The sequence below is a fragment of the Phocoena sinus genome, chromosome 19, assembly GCF_008692025.1.
Source record: "Phocoena sinus isolate mPhoSin1 chromosome 19, mPhoSin1.pri, whole genome shotgun sequence".
NCBI lineage: Eukaryota > Metazoa > Chordata > Mammalia > Artiodactyla > Phocoenidae > Phocoena > Phocoena sinus.
In genome coordinates, this window is record NC_045781.1 from 42,595,421 (window position 1) to 42,609,929 (window position 14,509).

Consider the following 14,509-nt stretch of genomic DNA (forward strand, 5'->3'; position numbering starts at 1 on the left):
CACCATGCCACCATGTTGAGATTCTCATTGTGTGATAGCATAACCTCTCACTGGAGCATAGCTCTGCAGAGACAAGGCCTATTCATTCCGTGGTATTTGTCAAACAACTACTGCCAAGTGAACACATAGTATGTGCTCCATAAATATATGTGAATCAATGAATAGTCTGGTACACAAAGGCTACTTTTAAAATGTTTTGCTTTACACTACTAAAACTATTTTTTCAGTTAATTTCTAAAATGCTTGTATTTTTAAGCCCAACCCTCAAATGACTTTTAGTAAGGTTAACTATATCAGATATAAGTAGTTTCTTACATAAGATTCATCTTACAATACTAAGTATTAGATATTTTAGCAACTAAACAAGCTTATTACAGGAGTCAATCGGTCAAGTATTTGACCACATATTCTGTACCCAGGAATTACTATTTTTCTTCTGGAAGAGGGAAAAGACAAACTTGTTAATTCATATTTTACTTTTATACTTGAAAGAACCCAAGGCAAACAATTAGGAGTTTTACTATCTGAGGGTACAAATATGCATGAGAAATAATAGCCATAATTTTAATCTTTCAGATTTCACTTTATGGTTGCTTTATGATGACCATTTGTCTGATGTATTTAATTTTCTAAATTTCTGTTGCATGAAAAATGGAAACTGTATTGATTTAACATCAGAAAAATGTACAGTAGTTAATATAAAAAAGGCTGCATCTAATTTTGTTAATAAACTATAAATGGTAAAATGACATACAGTTTAGATATCAAAGCATTGGGAACCCACATTTTTCTGTACCATTAATAATGTAGTTTTAGTTTTGGCAGCAGCATAATTCTATAGTGTGATATTTCTACTTTATTGTTTCTCAGAGTAGGCCTGGGGACTTCCCTGGCTGTCCAGTGGTTAAGACTCCAGGCTTCCACTGCAGGGTGCACGGGTTCAATCCCTGGTTGGGGAACTAAGATCCTGCATGCCATGCAGTGCAGCTTAAAAAAAAAAAAAAAAAGTTAACATAATATGGGAAAATTTCCCCTGGTAAAGTGTGCACTGAGCTAGTGGGATGTGATGTTTGCATTACACAGGTAAGTCTTACAGAAATTTTCAGACTAGTCATCATAACTACCCTCAACCCTGAAGTTGAAAGATTTATTAATGTCAGATGACATACATTTGCCATCATTTATTGGAATTGAAACGTAGTTTGCTCTTCTTGACTGTCTCTGGAGTAACAGTCAAGTTTAGTAGCTAACTCTGGAATGTTATGACCATGGTTTGAATCTTGATCCTCCACTTATTAGCTGTATCATCTTTTCTTAATCATTCTGTGTCTCAGTTTCCTCATCTATAAAATGGGGATAATAACTGGATCAACTCATAGGGTTGCTCTGGGGATTACATAAGTTAATAAAAATAAATGTGTATAACAGTGACAAGAATATAGTAGGTGCTTGATAAATATTAGGATTCCTATGAATAGATTATGAATATTCTTGTCTTTAGAAATATTAGCTCAAGAGAAATAGTAATAAAAGAGTATTACAAACAAGGTTAGTTCATGAACAAAGTATAATGAGCTGTATCTGTTTGGCATGTCATGTCTTGGAGGAGATTTAGTTTAGTCACACAAGGGGAGGTTAGACTAAGTACAGAAGACTTATAGGTGAGAAAGAACATGGGTCTCTGCATTTGGAAGTGCTGCAGAAGTTGTTGAGCTTGTGAGAGATGAGGTTGGATAAGTGAGGACTGAATCCTGAATGGATGATATAGAACTTGGCAGTTATCTTGAGGGCAGTGGGGAGCCCTGAAATATTTTAACTTGTAGAGTGACATGCTGGGATGAGTTGTGAGTAACACCACTGTGCCTGCAGTACAGAGAATGGATTGGAGGATTGGAGGGGTTCGACTGGCGCAGGAAGTGAGCTAAGAGGCTGTTAAGAGGCAAGAGCACTGGTGGCCTAGATGAACCAGGCAGGTGTGCCAATGGGGATAGAGAAATGGACAGATTTGAAATCTGTTGGAAAGATAGAATCAGTAGCATCTAGTGATTGTTTCAATGTGGTGAGTGAAAAAGAGGTAAGAGCTGAGAAGGATGGCCAGTTTTCAGGCAGTGGCTGACGAAGACATTGCCCACCTACCTGGCCAGATTCCCAGGTTTGTAGTGGGCCATGGGGCTTACAGGAGTAACGTGGGCAGATGCAGCTGCTGTCTGAGGTGAGACAGCATCACAGGTAAAACTGAAGTATTTAGTCACAGGCTGGAGGTCAGGAAGATGTGTAGAAGCATAGAGGTGTATGATGTTAAAAATGGAGAATGAGGGCAAATCTGGGGCCAATGTCCAGGTTAGCCTGAGACATTGCCCCTACACTCTCAGGGTTCCACATGGCAGTAGGCAGCCTTTATATATATAGCCTAATGTGACTCTTTTCTAGTGAACACTGTCCCCCCAGAACAGCCCCTCTAGGCTTTAAATGCCATGGGCAATTCCAAACCTCTGTTGACTCTCCCCTTATCTGCCCTGGAGCCTTGGTACTAGCAGTTAAGGGTTGCGTCTCTATCCCTGAGGCAAAATTGGAGGTCACCTTGAACCTGAGATTTTCTTGGGCTCATATTTCCCGGTTCAGAAGATGCTCTTTTCCCTCTGGGACAATGGACCCTGAGGAGCTAAAGCAGAGTGCTCCTAAGTCTTCTTCATCCATGTCCTGTTTGTGACATATTCATTCCTCAATCCTTAAGGTTTCTTTTACACCGTTCTGCTGAAACCTGAAACATGCTGAATTTTATCTAGGCATTTCTGCAGGCTTGGCTCTAGAGATGAGTTAGGTTGAATTCAGGTAACTGGTAAATTAACTTTCTAATTTCAAAATTCAAGTTTTACAAATGATCACAAAACTTTTATGATAAGATACAAGTCCTAACACTGTGAATTGCAGTACTGGTGAGTGGGAATTAAAAAATTAATCTTGTTCAGAAATTAGCATCTAATCTTCATGAGCCACCTAAGAATGGTAGAATTGTTCATTTGTGTGAATGAAATGGGAATATTTTTTCAGTTTGTTTAATATTAGAAGTTCAAGAAGAGGAAGATTCAAAGCATTTCAAAACATTGGTGGCCTTCTTAAGGTGACCATTATAGCAAGCCTCACTAAAAGTAAATAGACCTCTCTTGCTTCTTCACAGACAAACTACGATGGTGAGAAAGAAATTAGCACTGAAAATATTAAAATATTGATAGCAATCATTCCATGTCCAGGCTTTGCCAATTAATAATTAATTTTACCTTGAAGGTAACTGTAAGAGACTTTTTTTTTTTATGCTTTCACTTGGCAAGACTGTTGACTTTTTGCCCCCTCAGTGTTATAAAGTCTCCAGCAAATAACTTACGTTTTAATGTGGTTAGTAGCTGGAATTTCTTTTATGTGGTTTCATATTGATGAAATGAGAAAAAAAAAGTTTGTTGTGAATGGTTTAGAGAAGGTGTGAGTTAGTTGTCTCTCTGATTTATATGTGGCATCAATGGATTCTTACCGTGTCATTTCCTGTTATGTACTTCTCACAGTGTACCTGTTGTTTTAAAAAATTTTTTTCAAGGACCATACCCCCAAGGAGAAGGAATGATCTTTATCCTCTGCACACTGATGATTACAAAAGGGTTATAGATTGTTACAAAATGGATGTTTTCTCACCAAAAAAGGAAGCATGTGTCAGTTTTTATGGCTTTTTATTTGGACAAGATAAGTTTGTCCTGAACTCCTTGTATTATCATGAGTGAGTGAACAATCTTGTTGCAATGGTGCTATTTTGTACTCAGAAGAGGTTATGCTATCTCAGTCTTGATCTTGCTCTAATGGTTGGTAGCAAAACTATGTCCTAATTTATTTTATATATCCAATAGTTATCTGTTCAGAAGTCCCTTGGAATGAATTTTAGGTTATATTTTTTATTTTGATAAATAAAAAGTGGCTAAAATATTCACTCATTCTCTCAACTCTTTGCTGACTGCCTGGTATGTGCTGTTCTAAAAAAAAGTGGATTTAAAGCCAGTTTGTGTCATACTAAAATGGTTATTAAAGAAAAGTGCTCTATTTCTTATTTTCTAAAATGGGACAAGATATTTAAAGTCTTTGGACCTTATACCAAAATGTTTCCCCTTTAAAAATATCTGTCCCTTCTAATTAAAAGAATAGGCTTAATTATTTTGAGTATGTACACTGAGTTTTTTGTTTTTATTTATTTACTTTATTGAAGTATAGTTGATTTACAATGTTGTGTTAATTTCTACTGCACAGCAAAGTGACTCAGTTATAAATATATAGGCATTCTTTTTTTATATTCTTTTCCATTATGGCTTATCCCAAGACATTGAGCACAGTTCCCTGTTGGTGTGAATGTAAGCCACTATGGAAAGCAGTATGGAAGTTCCTCAGAAAACTAAAAATAGAATTACCATATGACCCAGCAATCCCACTCATGGGCACATATCCAGACAAAACGATAATTCAAAAAGATACATGCACTCCTATGTTCATAGCAGCACTGTTCACAATAGCCAAGACATGGAAATGACCTAAATGTACATTGACAGATGAATGGATAAAGAATACTACTCAGCCATAGAAAAGAATGAAATAATGCCATTTATAGCAACATGGATGCAACTAGAGATTATCATACTAAGTAAGTCAGAAAGAGAAAAACAAATACCATATGATATCACTTATATGTGGAATCTAAAATATGACACAGATGAATCTACCTACGAAGCAGAAACAGACTCACAGACATAGAGAACAGATTTGTGGTTGCCAAGGGGGGTGGGTTTGGGGAGGGATGAACTGGGAGTTTGTGGTTAGTAGATGCAAACTATTACATATAGAATGGATGGACAAGGTCCTACTGTATAGCACAGGGAACTATATTTAATGTCCTGGGATAAACCATAATGGAAAAGAATATAAAAAAGAATGTATATTAAGAAAAAGAATATATAAATGTATATAAATAAAAAAGAATGTATATTAAAAATATAAAAAAGAATGTATATAAAAAACTTAGACCTAGTAAACAAATTCAGTAAGGTTGCAGGATACAAAATCAATACACAAAAATCTTACATTTCTATACAAGATGCAAGCTATTACATATAGATTAGATGGACAACAAGATCCTACTGCATCGCATATTTAGTTTTTGAGTTATCCCTCCCTCCAGGAAATGTTTTGTTTGAAAATATTTTCTTATGTGCAACTGCAGGGAATGTGTAATTTTCCTAAGTGACCCTGTTCAAATGTTTGAAAACAACACCTAGCACGGTGCCTGGCACACATATTTGTTGATGCTGAGTGTGGTATAATTCCAGTCTCAAAATCCAGTAATTCAGTTCCTGCTCTGTGTAGTCACCTGTCTTCTCAGCAGTGCTTTCTTGCCTTTATTTCAGTCTCAGTTGCCTCAGCTCCAACTTGACCCAGACCATGCAATCTGCTTGTTAACTACCTAGCCCATAATGAGCAGTTTTCAGAATATTAATTGCAATATTATACATAAGACTTGTAAGCATTGATGATTTTGAATTTAAAAAGTCAGGAATGGAAGGTAGTATTATTTGGGTGACCCCTTAGGGGGATGAAAGAGAAGCTACCGACCAGGTTTCATAAGCCACCGTGTTTATTGTTAATAGTATTTGTGTGGCTTATAGTGTTTCTACCAGTTTCTGTTCCACTGATCCACAGGCATAAGTTATGGTGAGAAACTTGCCAATGAATTAGACACTTACGGTTTTCTGTAGTTACACATGAGATTTATATGGTCAAGCCAGTAGTTTAATTTCTACAATTTTAAGGTCAATAGGCATTGTCACTTGTGAAATGTAAGTGAGCCAGTATTTATAATAGCCTTCAGATGGATTTTATTTTGCTCTTTATAGTTACTCTTTCCCTCCATGAATATCTGTGAAAACAAAGATGTACCAACACAATATAATATTTACAATTTTTCCAGATTAGGTAGAAAGCACCTTTATAGGTTATTTGTGTCAGTTACAGTAGAGTTCCCAATGTAAGTTGACAAGAAATGCTATAATATTTTATATTCAGCCTTTCAAAACCCTGTTAATTATGCATAAGATAATACTCTCCAATAACATCAGGAGTAGACAAATGAAATCATTAGTTTTATATTCCAGAGCCCCATGTACATCTATTATAACTATGCATTTGGATGCCTCCACCCACATTTCTCAAAATCACTTTTTGATACCTTATAATGTGATATCATAAATGAATATGAAGAATATTATAGTGTGAAATTGTATCAAAAAGATCTTAGCTTTTGAAAATTATAAACCTAACTCATTATTTGGAAAGGATAATCTTCTGAGAGTTTATGACAATAGAAAGAGAAGTGTTGATCAACCATTTGCCATTGTCTTTATTTCAGTAAATAGGGCCTCTGACAAATATGTCATCGACTCCAACATGCTTAACATGCTACCGTGGCAGTGTCAGTGTAGACAGAAGTGCATCTTGGTGGTGGTTCCTTCTAGGAATATGAAGTCTAGCTAGAGAAAGGTGCTCTGGCTTCCTGTGAAGCCTGGTTATGACAGGATATCCAACGGTGTATCTGCATATTTCTTTAAGTTTGACACATTCTAGAGAATTATTTTGAGAGGTAAGAGAAGAAATGCACATTGTACATTTAAAATGACTTTGTGAAATGATATGATTTGCCAAATGCACATTATTGTAATTTAGCCAAGATAGGTGGCCAATTGAATGTTCACGGAACTGTAATTGTCTACGTGCTGTTTGCAAGGCCCTTTCTGATATAGCTAGAAAAATGCTCCTTTTTCTTTCAGTATCCATTTGGTTAGGAATGCATCCATTACTTATAAATGATGACTCTCTTTTGCTTTTCTTTCTTTTCTTGGGGGGAGGCTACTGTAAGTACAGGTGAAAGTAGTTTCTACCGTGGCTTTTTTCTTTTTTTTGTGGTTGTACAATAGAAATTATTTTTAAATATACTATATGTTATCTTAAATTTCATTCTAAGCTATATATTTGTTTAAAAAGAAAAGGGAAATAAAATCTGAGAAAGACAATCATATCCAAATAGAGGATAGTTTTAGCCATGTGTTTTACACCCAGAATTTCAAAACATGGATGGAAATATTGTCTAAGTTTTTATTATTAAAACCTGGTTAAACTTTTACAAATGTCACTTTGCTGACACCAACCAGAAGCAATTAAAGTGCAAAAATAGAATTGTATCTGTTACAGGAGTGATACATTTTAACTGGAAAAAGCCATGAAATAAACATTGGTAGACACAGTGGTACTTCTGTTTTATAATTCTAGAGTATAAACACGTGAACAAACTTATAGGAAGGGATTTTATTTTGCCTGTGAATTCTACTGTTAGTAGTATTGTAAATGTTAAATATATCTTCTCATTGGAATATTTTTTACTGGAAAAAATAAAATGAAAAAGCAATCTTTGAAAATTCTGCGTTGTATCTTCCATGTTAGACCTGGATATAGATGTCTATCTCTAGTACCCACATACATTTAGTTCCTAACCTAGTTCTGTCTGTACTAGCTGTTTGACCTTAGGCAAGTTATTTAAATCCCTTTGTGCCTCAGTTTCTTCATCTGCAAAATGAAGCAAAAATATTATAACACTATTTCCTTCTTTAAGTTGTTATAAAGATTAAATGATTTAATACATGTACCTTGATAGGGATTGGCATAACATGCAGTGTTGGTTATTCTTAGTTATGCTATATTAATAAAGTCCTTAAAAATAATTTTTAAATTTATAAATATTGTATATTTTCATTTAAAAAATTTAAAAAGATATAAAGAACATAATAAAAATCACTTATCACTCCCCACAGAGATAATCACTGTTATAATCATTTAGTTATAAATCATTCCGTTCTTAGCAATTTCACTTTCTTTTGGTTAGTATTTGCCTACTATGCCTTTTTTGGTTTTTGTTTTGTTTTGTTTTAATATTGTTTATTAGCACAGTAACAAATGCAGACTTAAGTAGTCCACAACATAGAACCAATCCACTGAGCAACTCCTATTCCATGCCTTACAGTTAACAGCTTAAGGTATTTTACTACAGATTTTCACAAGTTCTGATTCAAACCTCTATCTTTTCACAGTAAAGTAGATTGGTATATAAAATAAAATACATAACTACTCATTTCCTACATGGTGTCTTATAGCCATGTGTCCATTTTATATATATGAGATGACAGTCTCTAAAAGCAGTTAAATATCAATATTCCCTTCCAAGAAGGGAAAACAAATTCCAACTTTTTAAAACAAAAAACTGTGTAGTCAATAGAAAGGGAAGATGGCAGAGTAGAGGACGTGCACTCACTCCCTGTTGTGAGAGCACTGGGATCACAAGTAACTGCTGAACAATCATCGACAGGAAGACACTGGAACTCACCAAAAAAGATACCCCACATCCAAAGACAAAGGAGAAGCTGCAATAAGATGGTAGGAGGGGTGCAATCACAATAAAATTAAATCCCATAACTGCTGGGTGGGTGACTCACAAACTGGAGAACAGTTATAGCCCAGAAGTCTACCCACTGGAGTGAAGGTTCTGAGTCCCACATCAGGCTTCCCAACCTGGCGGTCCAGCAACAGGAGGAGGAATTCCCAGAGAATCAGACTTTGAGGCCTAGTGGGATTTGACTGCAGGACTTTGACAGGACTGGGGGAAACAGAGACTCCACTCTTGGAGGGCATGCACAAAGTAGTGTGTGCATCAGGACCCAGGGGGAAGGAGCAGTGACCCCACAGGAGACTGAACCAGACCTACCTGCTAGTGTTGGAGGGTCTCCTTCAGAGGCAGGGGGTGGCTGTGGCTCACCGTGAGGACAAGGACACTGATAGCAGAAATTCTGGAAAGTACTCCTTGGCATGAGCCCTCCCGGAGTCCGCTATTAGCTGCACCAAGGAGCCTGTAGCCTCCAGTGCTGTGTCACCTCAGGACAAACAACCAACAGGGAGGGAACTCAGTCCCATCCATCAGCAGACAAGCAGATTAAAGTTTTACTGAGCTCTGCCCACCAGAGCAACACCCAGCTCTACCCACCACCAGTCCCTCCCATCAGGAAGCTTGCACAAGCCTCTTAGATAGCCTCATCCACCAGAGGGCAGACGGCAGAAGCAAGAAGAACTACAATCCTGCAGTCTGTGGAAAGAAAACCAAATTCGCAGAAAGATAGACAAAATGAAAAGGCAGAGGGCTATGTGCCAGATGAAGGAACAAGATAAAACCCCCAAAAAACAATTAAATGAAGTGGAGATAGGCAACCTTCCAGAAAAAGAATTCAGAATAATGATAGTGAAGATGATCCAGGATCTCAGAAAAACAATGGAGGCAAAGATGGAGAAGATGCAAGAAATGTTTAACAAAGACCTAGAAGAATTAAAGAACAAACACCTAGAAGAATTAAAGAACAAACAAACAGATGAACCATACAATAAGTGAAATTAAAAATACACTAGAAGGAATCAGTAGCAAAATAACTGAGGCAGAAGAACGGGTAACTGACCTAGAAGACAGAATGGTGGAATTCACTGCTGCGGAACAGAATAAAGAAAAAAGAATGAAAAAAAATGAAGACAGTCTAAGAGATCTCTGAGACCAACATTCGCATTATAGGGGTCCCAGAAGGAGAAGAGAGAGAGAAAGGATGTGAGAAAATATTTGAAGAGATTATAGTCAAAAATTTCCCTAACATGGGAAAGGAAATAGCCATCCAAGTCCAGGAAGTGTAGAGTCCTAGACAGGATAAACCCAAGGAGAAACACGCCGAGACACATAGTAATCAAACCGACAAAAATTAAAGACAAAGAAAAATTATTAAAAGCAGCAAGGGAAGAATGACAAATAACATACAAGGGAACTCCCATAAGCTTAACAGCTGATTTCTCAGCAGAAACTCTACAGGCCAGAAGGGAGTGGCACAATGTATTTAAATGCAATGATGCAAGGGAAGAACCTACAACCAAGATTGCTCTACCCGGCAAGGATCTCATTCAGATTCGATGGAGAAATCAAAAGAATTACAGACAAGCAAAAGCCAAGAGAAGTCACCACCACCAAACCAGCTCTACAACAAATGCTCAGGGTACTTCTCTAAGTGGGAAACACAAGAGAAGAAAAGAGCCTACAAAAACAAACAAAAGACAATTAAGAAAATGATAATAGGAACATACATATTGATAATTACCTTAAATGTAAATGGATTAAATGCTCCAACCAAAGGACACAGGCTCACTGAATGGATACAAAAAGAAGACCCATATATATGCTGTCTACAAGAGACCCACTTCAGACCTAGGGAGATACACAGACTGAAAGTGACGGGATGCAAAAAGATATTCCATGCAAATAGAAATCAAAAGAAAGCTGGAATAGCAATACTCATATCAAATAAAATGGACTTTAAAATAATGACTGTTACAAGAGACAAAGAAGGACACTACGTAATGATCAAGGGATCAATCCAAGAAGAAGATATAACAATTATAAATATATATGCACCCAACATAGGAACGCCTCAATACCTAAGGCAAATGCTAACAGCTGTAAAAGCAGAAATCGACAGTAACACAGTAATAGTGGGGGAATTTAACACCTCACTTACACCAATGGACAGATCATCCAGACAGAAATTTAATAAGGAAACACAAGCTTTAAATGACACAATAGACCAGATAGATTTGATTGATATTTATAAGACATTCCATCAGAAAATAGCAGATTATACTTTCTTCTCAAGTGCACATGGAACATTCTCCAGGGTAGATCACCTCTTGGGTCACAAATCAAGCCTCGGTAAATTTAAGAAAATAGAAATCATATCAAGCATCTTTTCTGACCATGATACTATGAGATTAGAAATAAATTACAGGGAAAACAACGTAAAAAACACAAACACATGGAGGCTAAACAATACGATAGTAAGTAACCAAGAGATCACTGAGGAAATCAAAAAATACCTAGAGACAAATGACAATGAAAACACGATCCAAAACCTATGGGATGCAGAAAAAGCAGTTCTAAGAGGGAAGTTTATGGCAATACGAGCCTACCTCAAGAAACAAGAAAAATCTCAAATAAACCATCTAACCTTACACCTAAAGGAAATAGAGAAAGAAGAACAAACAAAACCCAAAATTAGTAGAAGGAAAGGAATCATAAAAATCAATAATAAATGAAATAAAAGCAAAGAAAACAATAGCAAAGATCAATAAAACTAAAAGCTGGTTCTTTGAGAAGATAAACAAAATTGATAAACCTTTAGCCAGTCTCATCAAGAAAAAGAGGGAGAGGACGCAAATTAATAAAATTCGAAATGAAAAAGGAGAAGTTAAAATGGACACTGCAGAAATACAAAGCATCATAAAAGACTACTACAAGCAATTTTATGCCAATAAAATGGACAACCTGGAAGTAATGGATGAATTCTTAGAAAGGTATAAGCTTCCAAGACTGAACCAGAAAGAAATAGAAAATATGAGCAGACCAATCACAAGTAATGAAATTGAAAGTGGGATTAAAAATCTTCCAACAGACAAAAGTCCAGGACCAGATGGCTTCACAGGTGAACTCTATCAAACATTTGGAGAAGAGCTAATACCCATCCTTCTCAAATGCTTCCAAAAAATTGCAGAGGAAGATATGTATGATAAGTACATACCTAGATCAATTTCTTAGGCTAAGTTTTGGCTAAATTCATTTTTAAGTTCAAGGTTCTAAGTGGCTGGGGGAGTCCTCTGTTCCTTGAACAGCCTTCTGTCCCAATGAGATGATCCCCTACTATAACAACGTGTGTTAATTCCATCATATTTATCACATTGTATTTTGATTATCAGTTTATCTGTCTCCCATCAGATTGGGGATTCCTTTAGGGAGAAACTCTCTTGTTCACTTTGTCTTGAAATAGGTACCAAATTATTTGACAAATGAGTAATGAACAACACTTCAGATGGCATGCATTTATCCATAATTATTGAGTATTAACCTACAAATATTCTATAATCTGATTTTAAATCCTCAAATTTATAGCAAGGCTTTGATTTAGCTTATGCTAATTTTAAAAATGTGTAGCTTTGAGGCATTTTATTATAAAAAGCTGGTATTCATATATATAAATGAGTGAGAACTTAAAATTCATCATATATTTAATTCATTTTTTAGTTTGACCTTCTAGTAAATCTTTAGCTTCATTGATTTTGGCTGCTATATAAGGAGATCCTCCCTTGTCTGGGTGATTTAAAAGCATAATTGGTCGATGAGCATCTCTTATCTTTCCTTTATTGGCAGTAGGGCTTACATCTAGTATTAATGCTGCTTCCTGTTTTGTCATTTTGGGTTCAAACTCACCTCTGAAGGTGTAATAGCCGCCACTGAAGGCAGATTTTGGTAGACTTTGAAAAACTTGTTTTACTTGAGGCTCCATATGCTTCATGGCTTGCAAAGCATAATGGCCTGCAAATCCTGCAGCAGCAATGGTCAGTCCAACTGCTATGACTGTACTGGCCATGGTTCCCGCTTGGCTCCTCTGCCTCCACTGGGAGTGCCCAAGTTCTTAGTTTTTATATCTTGGACAGTCTGCTTTTATTTGAACTCTTAGGTGATTGTTTAGCTAGGTATGGAATTGTAGGTTATGTTATTTTCCCTTATTATTTTGGGGAAAATGTATTTGTGCATCCTATTTGTGCATCTATTGTTGCCTTTGATAGGATTCCTATTGGTTTGATTATTGTTCCTTTGAAGGTAGTTTATCTTTTCTCTCTTGCAGCTTTCACACTTTTTTCTCTTTTTTCTTGGTGTTCTGTAGTTTCACTACAGTGTTATATCTTTGTTTAGTCTGGGGAGTTAAGGAGCTCTTTCAATCTGAGGGTTTATATCACTTCTGAAAACTTTAAAAATATTATATCTTTCTTTGTTCACTGTAGTGTCTTTCACAGACAACTATCATATGCTGGATCTTCTGTCTAAATTTCTCTTTCATATTTTTCATTATTTAAACTTCCTGTGGTACATTCTAGGTGACTTCTTTAGACTTATCTTCCAATTTAATAAATTGCTCTTCCTCTTTGTGTTGTGTGCTCTTTAACATATTATTGTTTTGTTTGCCAGTGATAGCATTTTTTTCGGATTTTCCATTTTTAATAATAAACGCATACTTTGTTTTCTTTTATTGTGCTTCACTTTGTTGCACTTCACAGATCCTGTGTTCTTTGCAAATTGAAAGTTTGTGGCAATGCTCTACTGAGCAAGTGTACTGGCACCACTTTTCCAACAGTGTTTGCTCACTTCATGTCTGTGTCACATTTTGGTAATTCTTACAATATTTCAAACTTTTTCATTAATATTATATTTGTTAGGGTGATCTGTGACAGTGATCTTTGATATTACTACTGCAGCTCGCTGAAGGCTCAGATGATGGTTAGCATTTTTTTAGCAATAAAGTATTTTAAAATTAAGGTATGTACATTGTTTTTAGATACAATGCTATTGCACACTTAATAGACTACAGTGGAGTTCAAATATAACTGTTACATGCACTTGGAAATCAGAAAATTCATGTGATTCTCTTTATTGCGATACTTGCTTTATGGTGGTGATCTAGAACTGAACCTGCAGTATCTCTCAGGTATGCCTGTACCTTGATCCTGCCGTGTGGAATCTATTATCTTTTTCATCTGCTTAATGGCTATAAACATTTATTTTAAAATTCTTTTTGAATTGCTTTAGTATTCAGAGTTATTTGATTATGAGCTTTTGTTGCATTTGCAAAGTTTTATAGCATTGGATTGCTTTGTATTCTTTGCAGTCTTTCTGAGTTCATCAGTACTAATTATATATTTATAGGTATGTGCTGGATTGTGGAAGCACCCTTATGGGACAGTTTTGTGTTTTACTGTGGATGTATGGGTTTCCCAGGTTTGGACCACTTTTTATACTAATTTTTTAGTTTGGACTTTGCTAATAGCTCAAAGAATTTTACACTCTGCTGACACGCCTTGCAGGGCAGGGAATTCAAAATTGTCATGACTGACTCTGCTTCCTGCTGTACCTTGAGGCAAACCTTATCTTTATCCTGTTGGGAGTTTTTTCTATTTCTAGTTCACCCCCAGTCTTGCTTCTTGGAGGAAGTTCAGGACTCAAAATCTTGACTTTTTGTGTCATTGCCACAATCTACATCCATTTCTTCCTGAGGGACACATGGCTTATTTTTCTGGCCCCTAGAAATGTATTTTTCTTATCTTAAACTCCAGCTGTGTACTTTGAAAAAGTTCTTCAAATTTTTTTTTTTTTTTTTTTTTTTTTTTTTTTTTTTGCTGTACGCGGGCCTCTCACTGTTGTGGCCTCTCCCGTTGCGGAGCACAGGCTCCGGACACACAGGCTCAGCGGCCATGGCTCACGGGCCCAGCCGCTCCGCGGCATGCGGGATCTTCCCGGACCAGGGCA

At 36.3% G+C, this 14,509-nt stretch overlaps 1 protein-coding gene across 1 annotated transcript; it reads right to left on the bottom strand.

Moving 5' to 3' along the window:
- Nucleotides 1-12,218: 12,218 nt before the first annotated feature.
- On the bottom strand, nucleotides 12,219-12,579 carry LOC116744662 (mitochondrial import inner membrane translocase subunit TIM14-like). Its single transcript, XM_032614704.1, has one exon. It carries the CDS (start codon nucleotides 12,573-12,575, stop codon nucleotides 12,219-12,221), a length of 357 nt encoding a protein of 118 aa, XP_032470595.1. The 5' UTR covers nucleotides 12,576-12,579.
- Between the last annotated feature and the right edge of the window lie 1,930 nt (nucleotides 12,580-14,509).

Excerpts from the sequence above, each read along its gene's own strand:
- LOC116744662 (XM_032614704.1), bottom strand. The coding sequence starts at position 12,575 with ATGGCCAGTACAGTCATAGCAGTTGGACTGACCATTGCTGCTGCAGGA.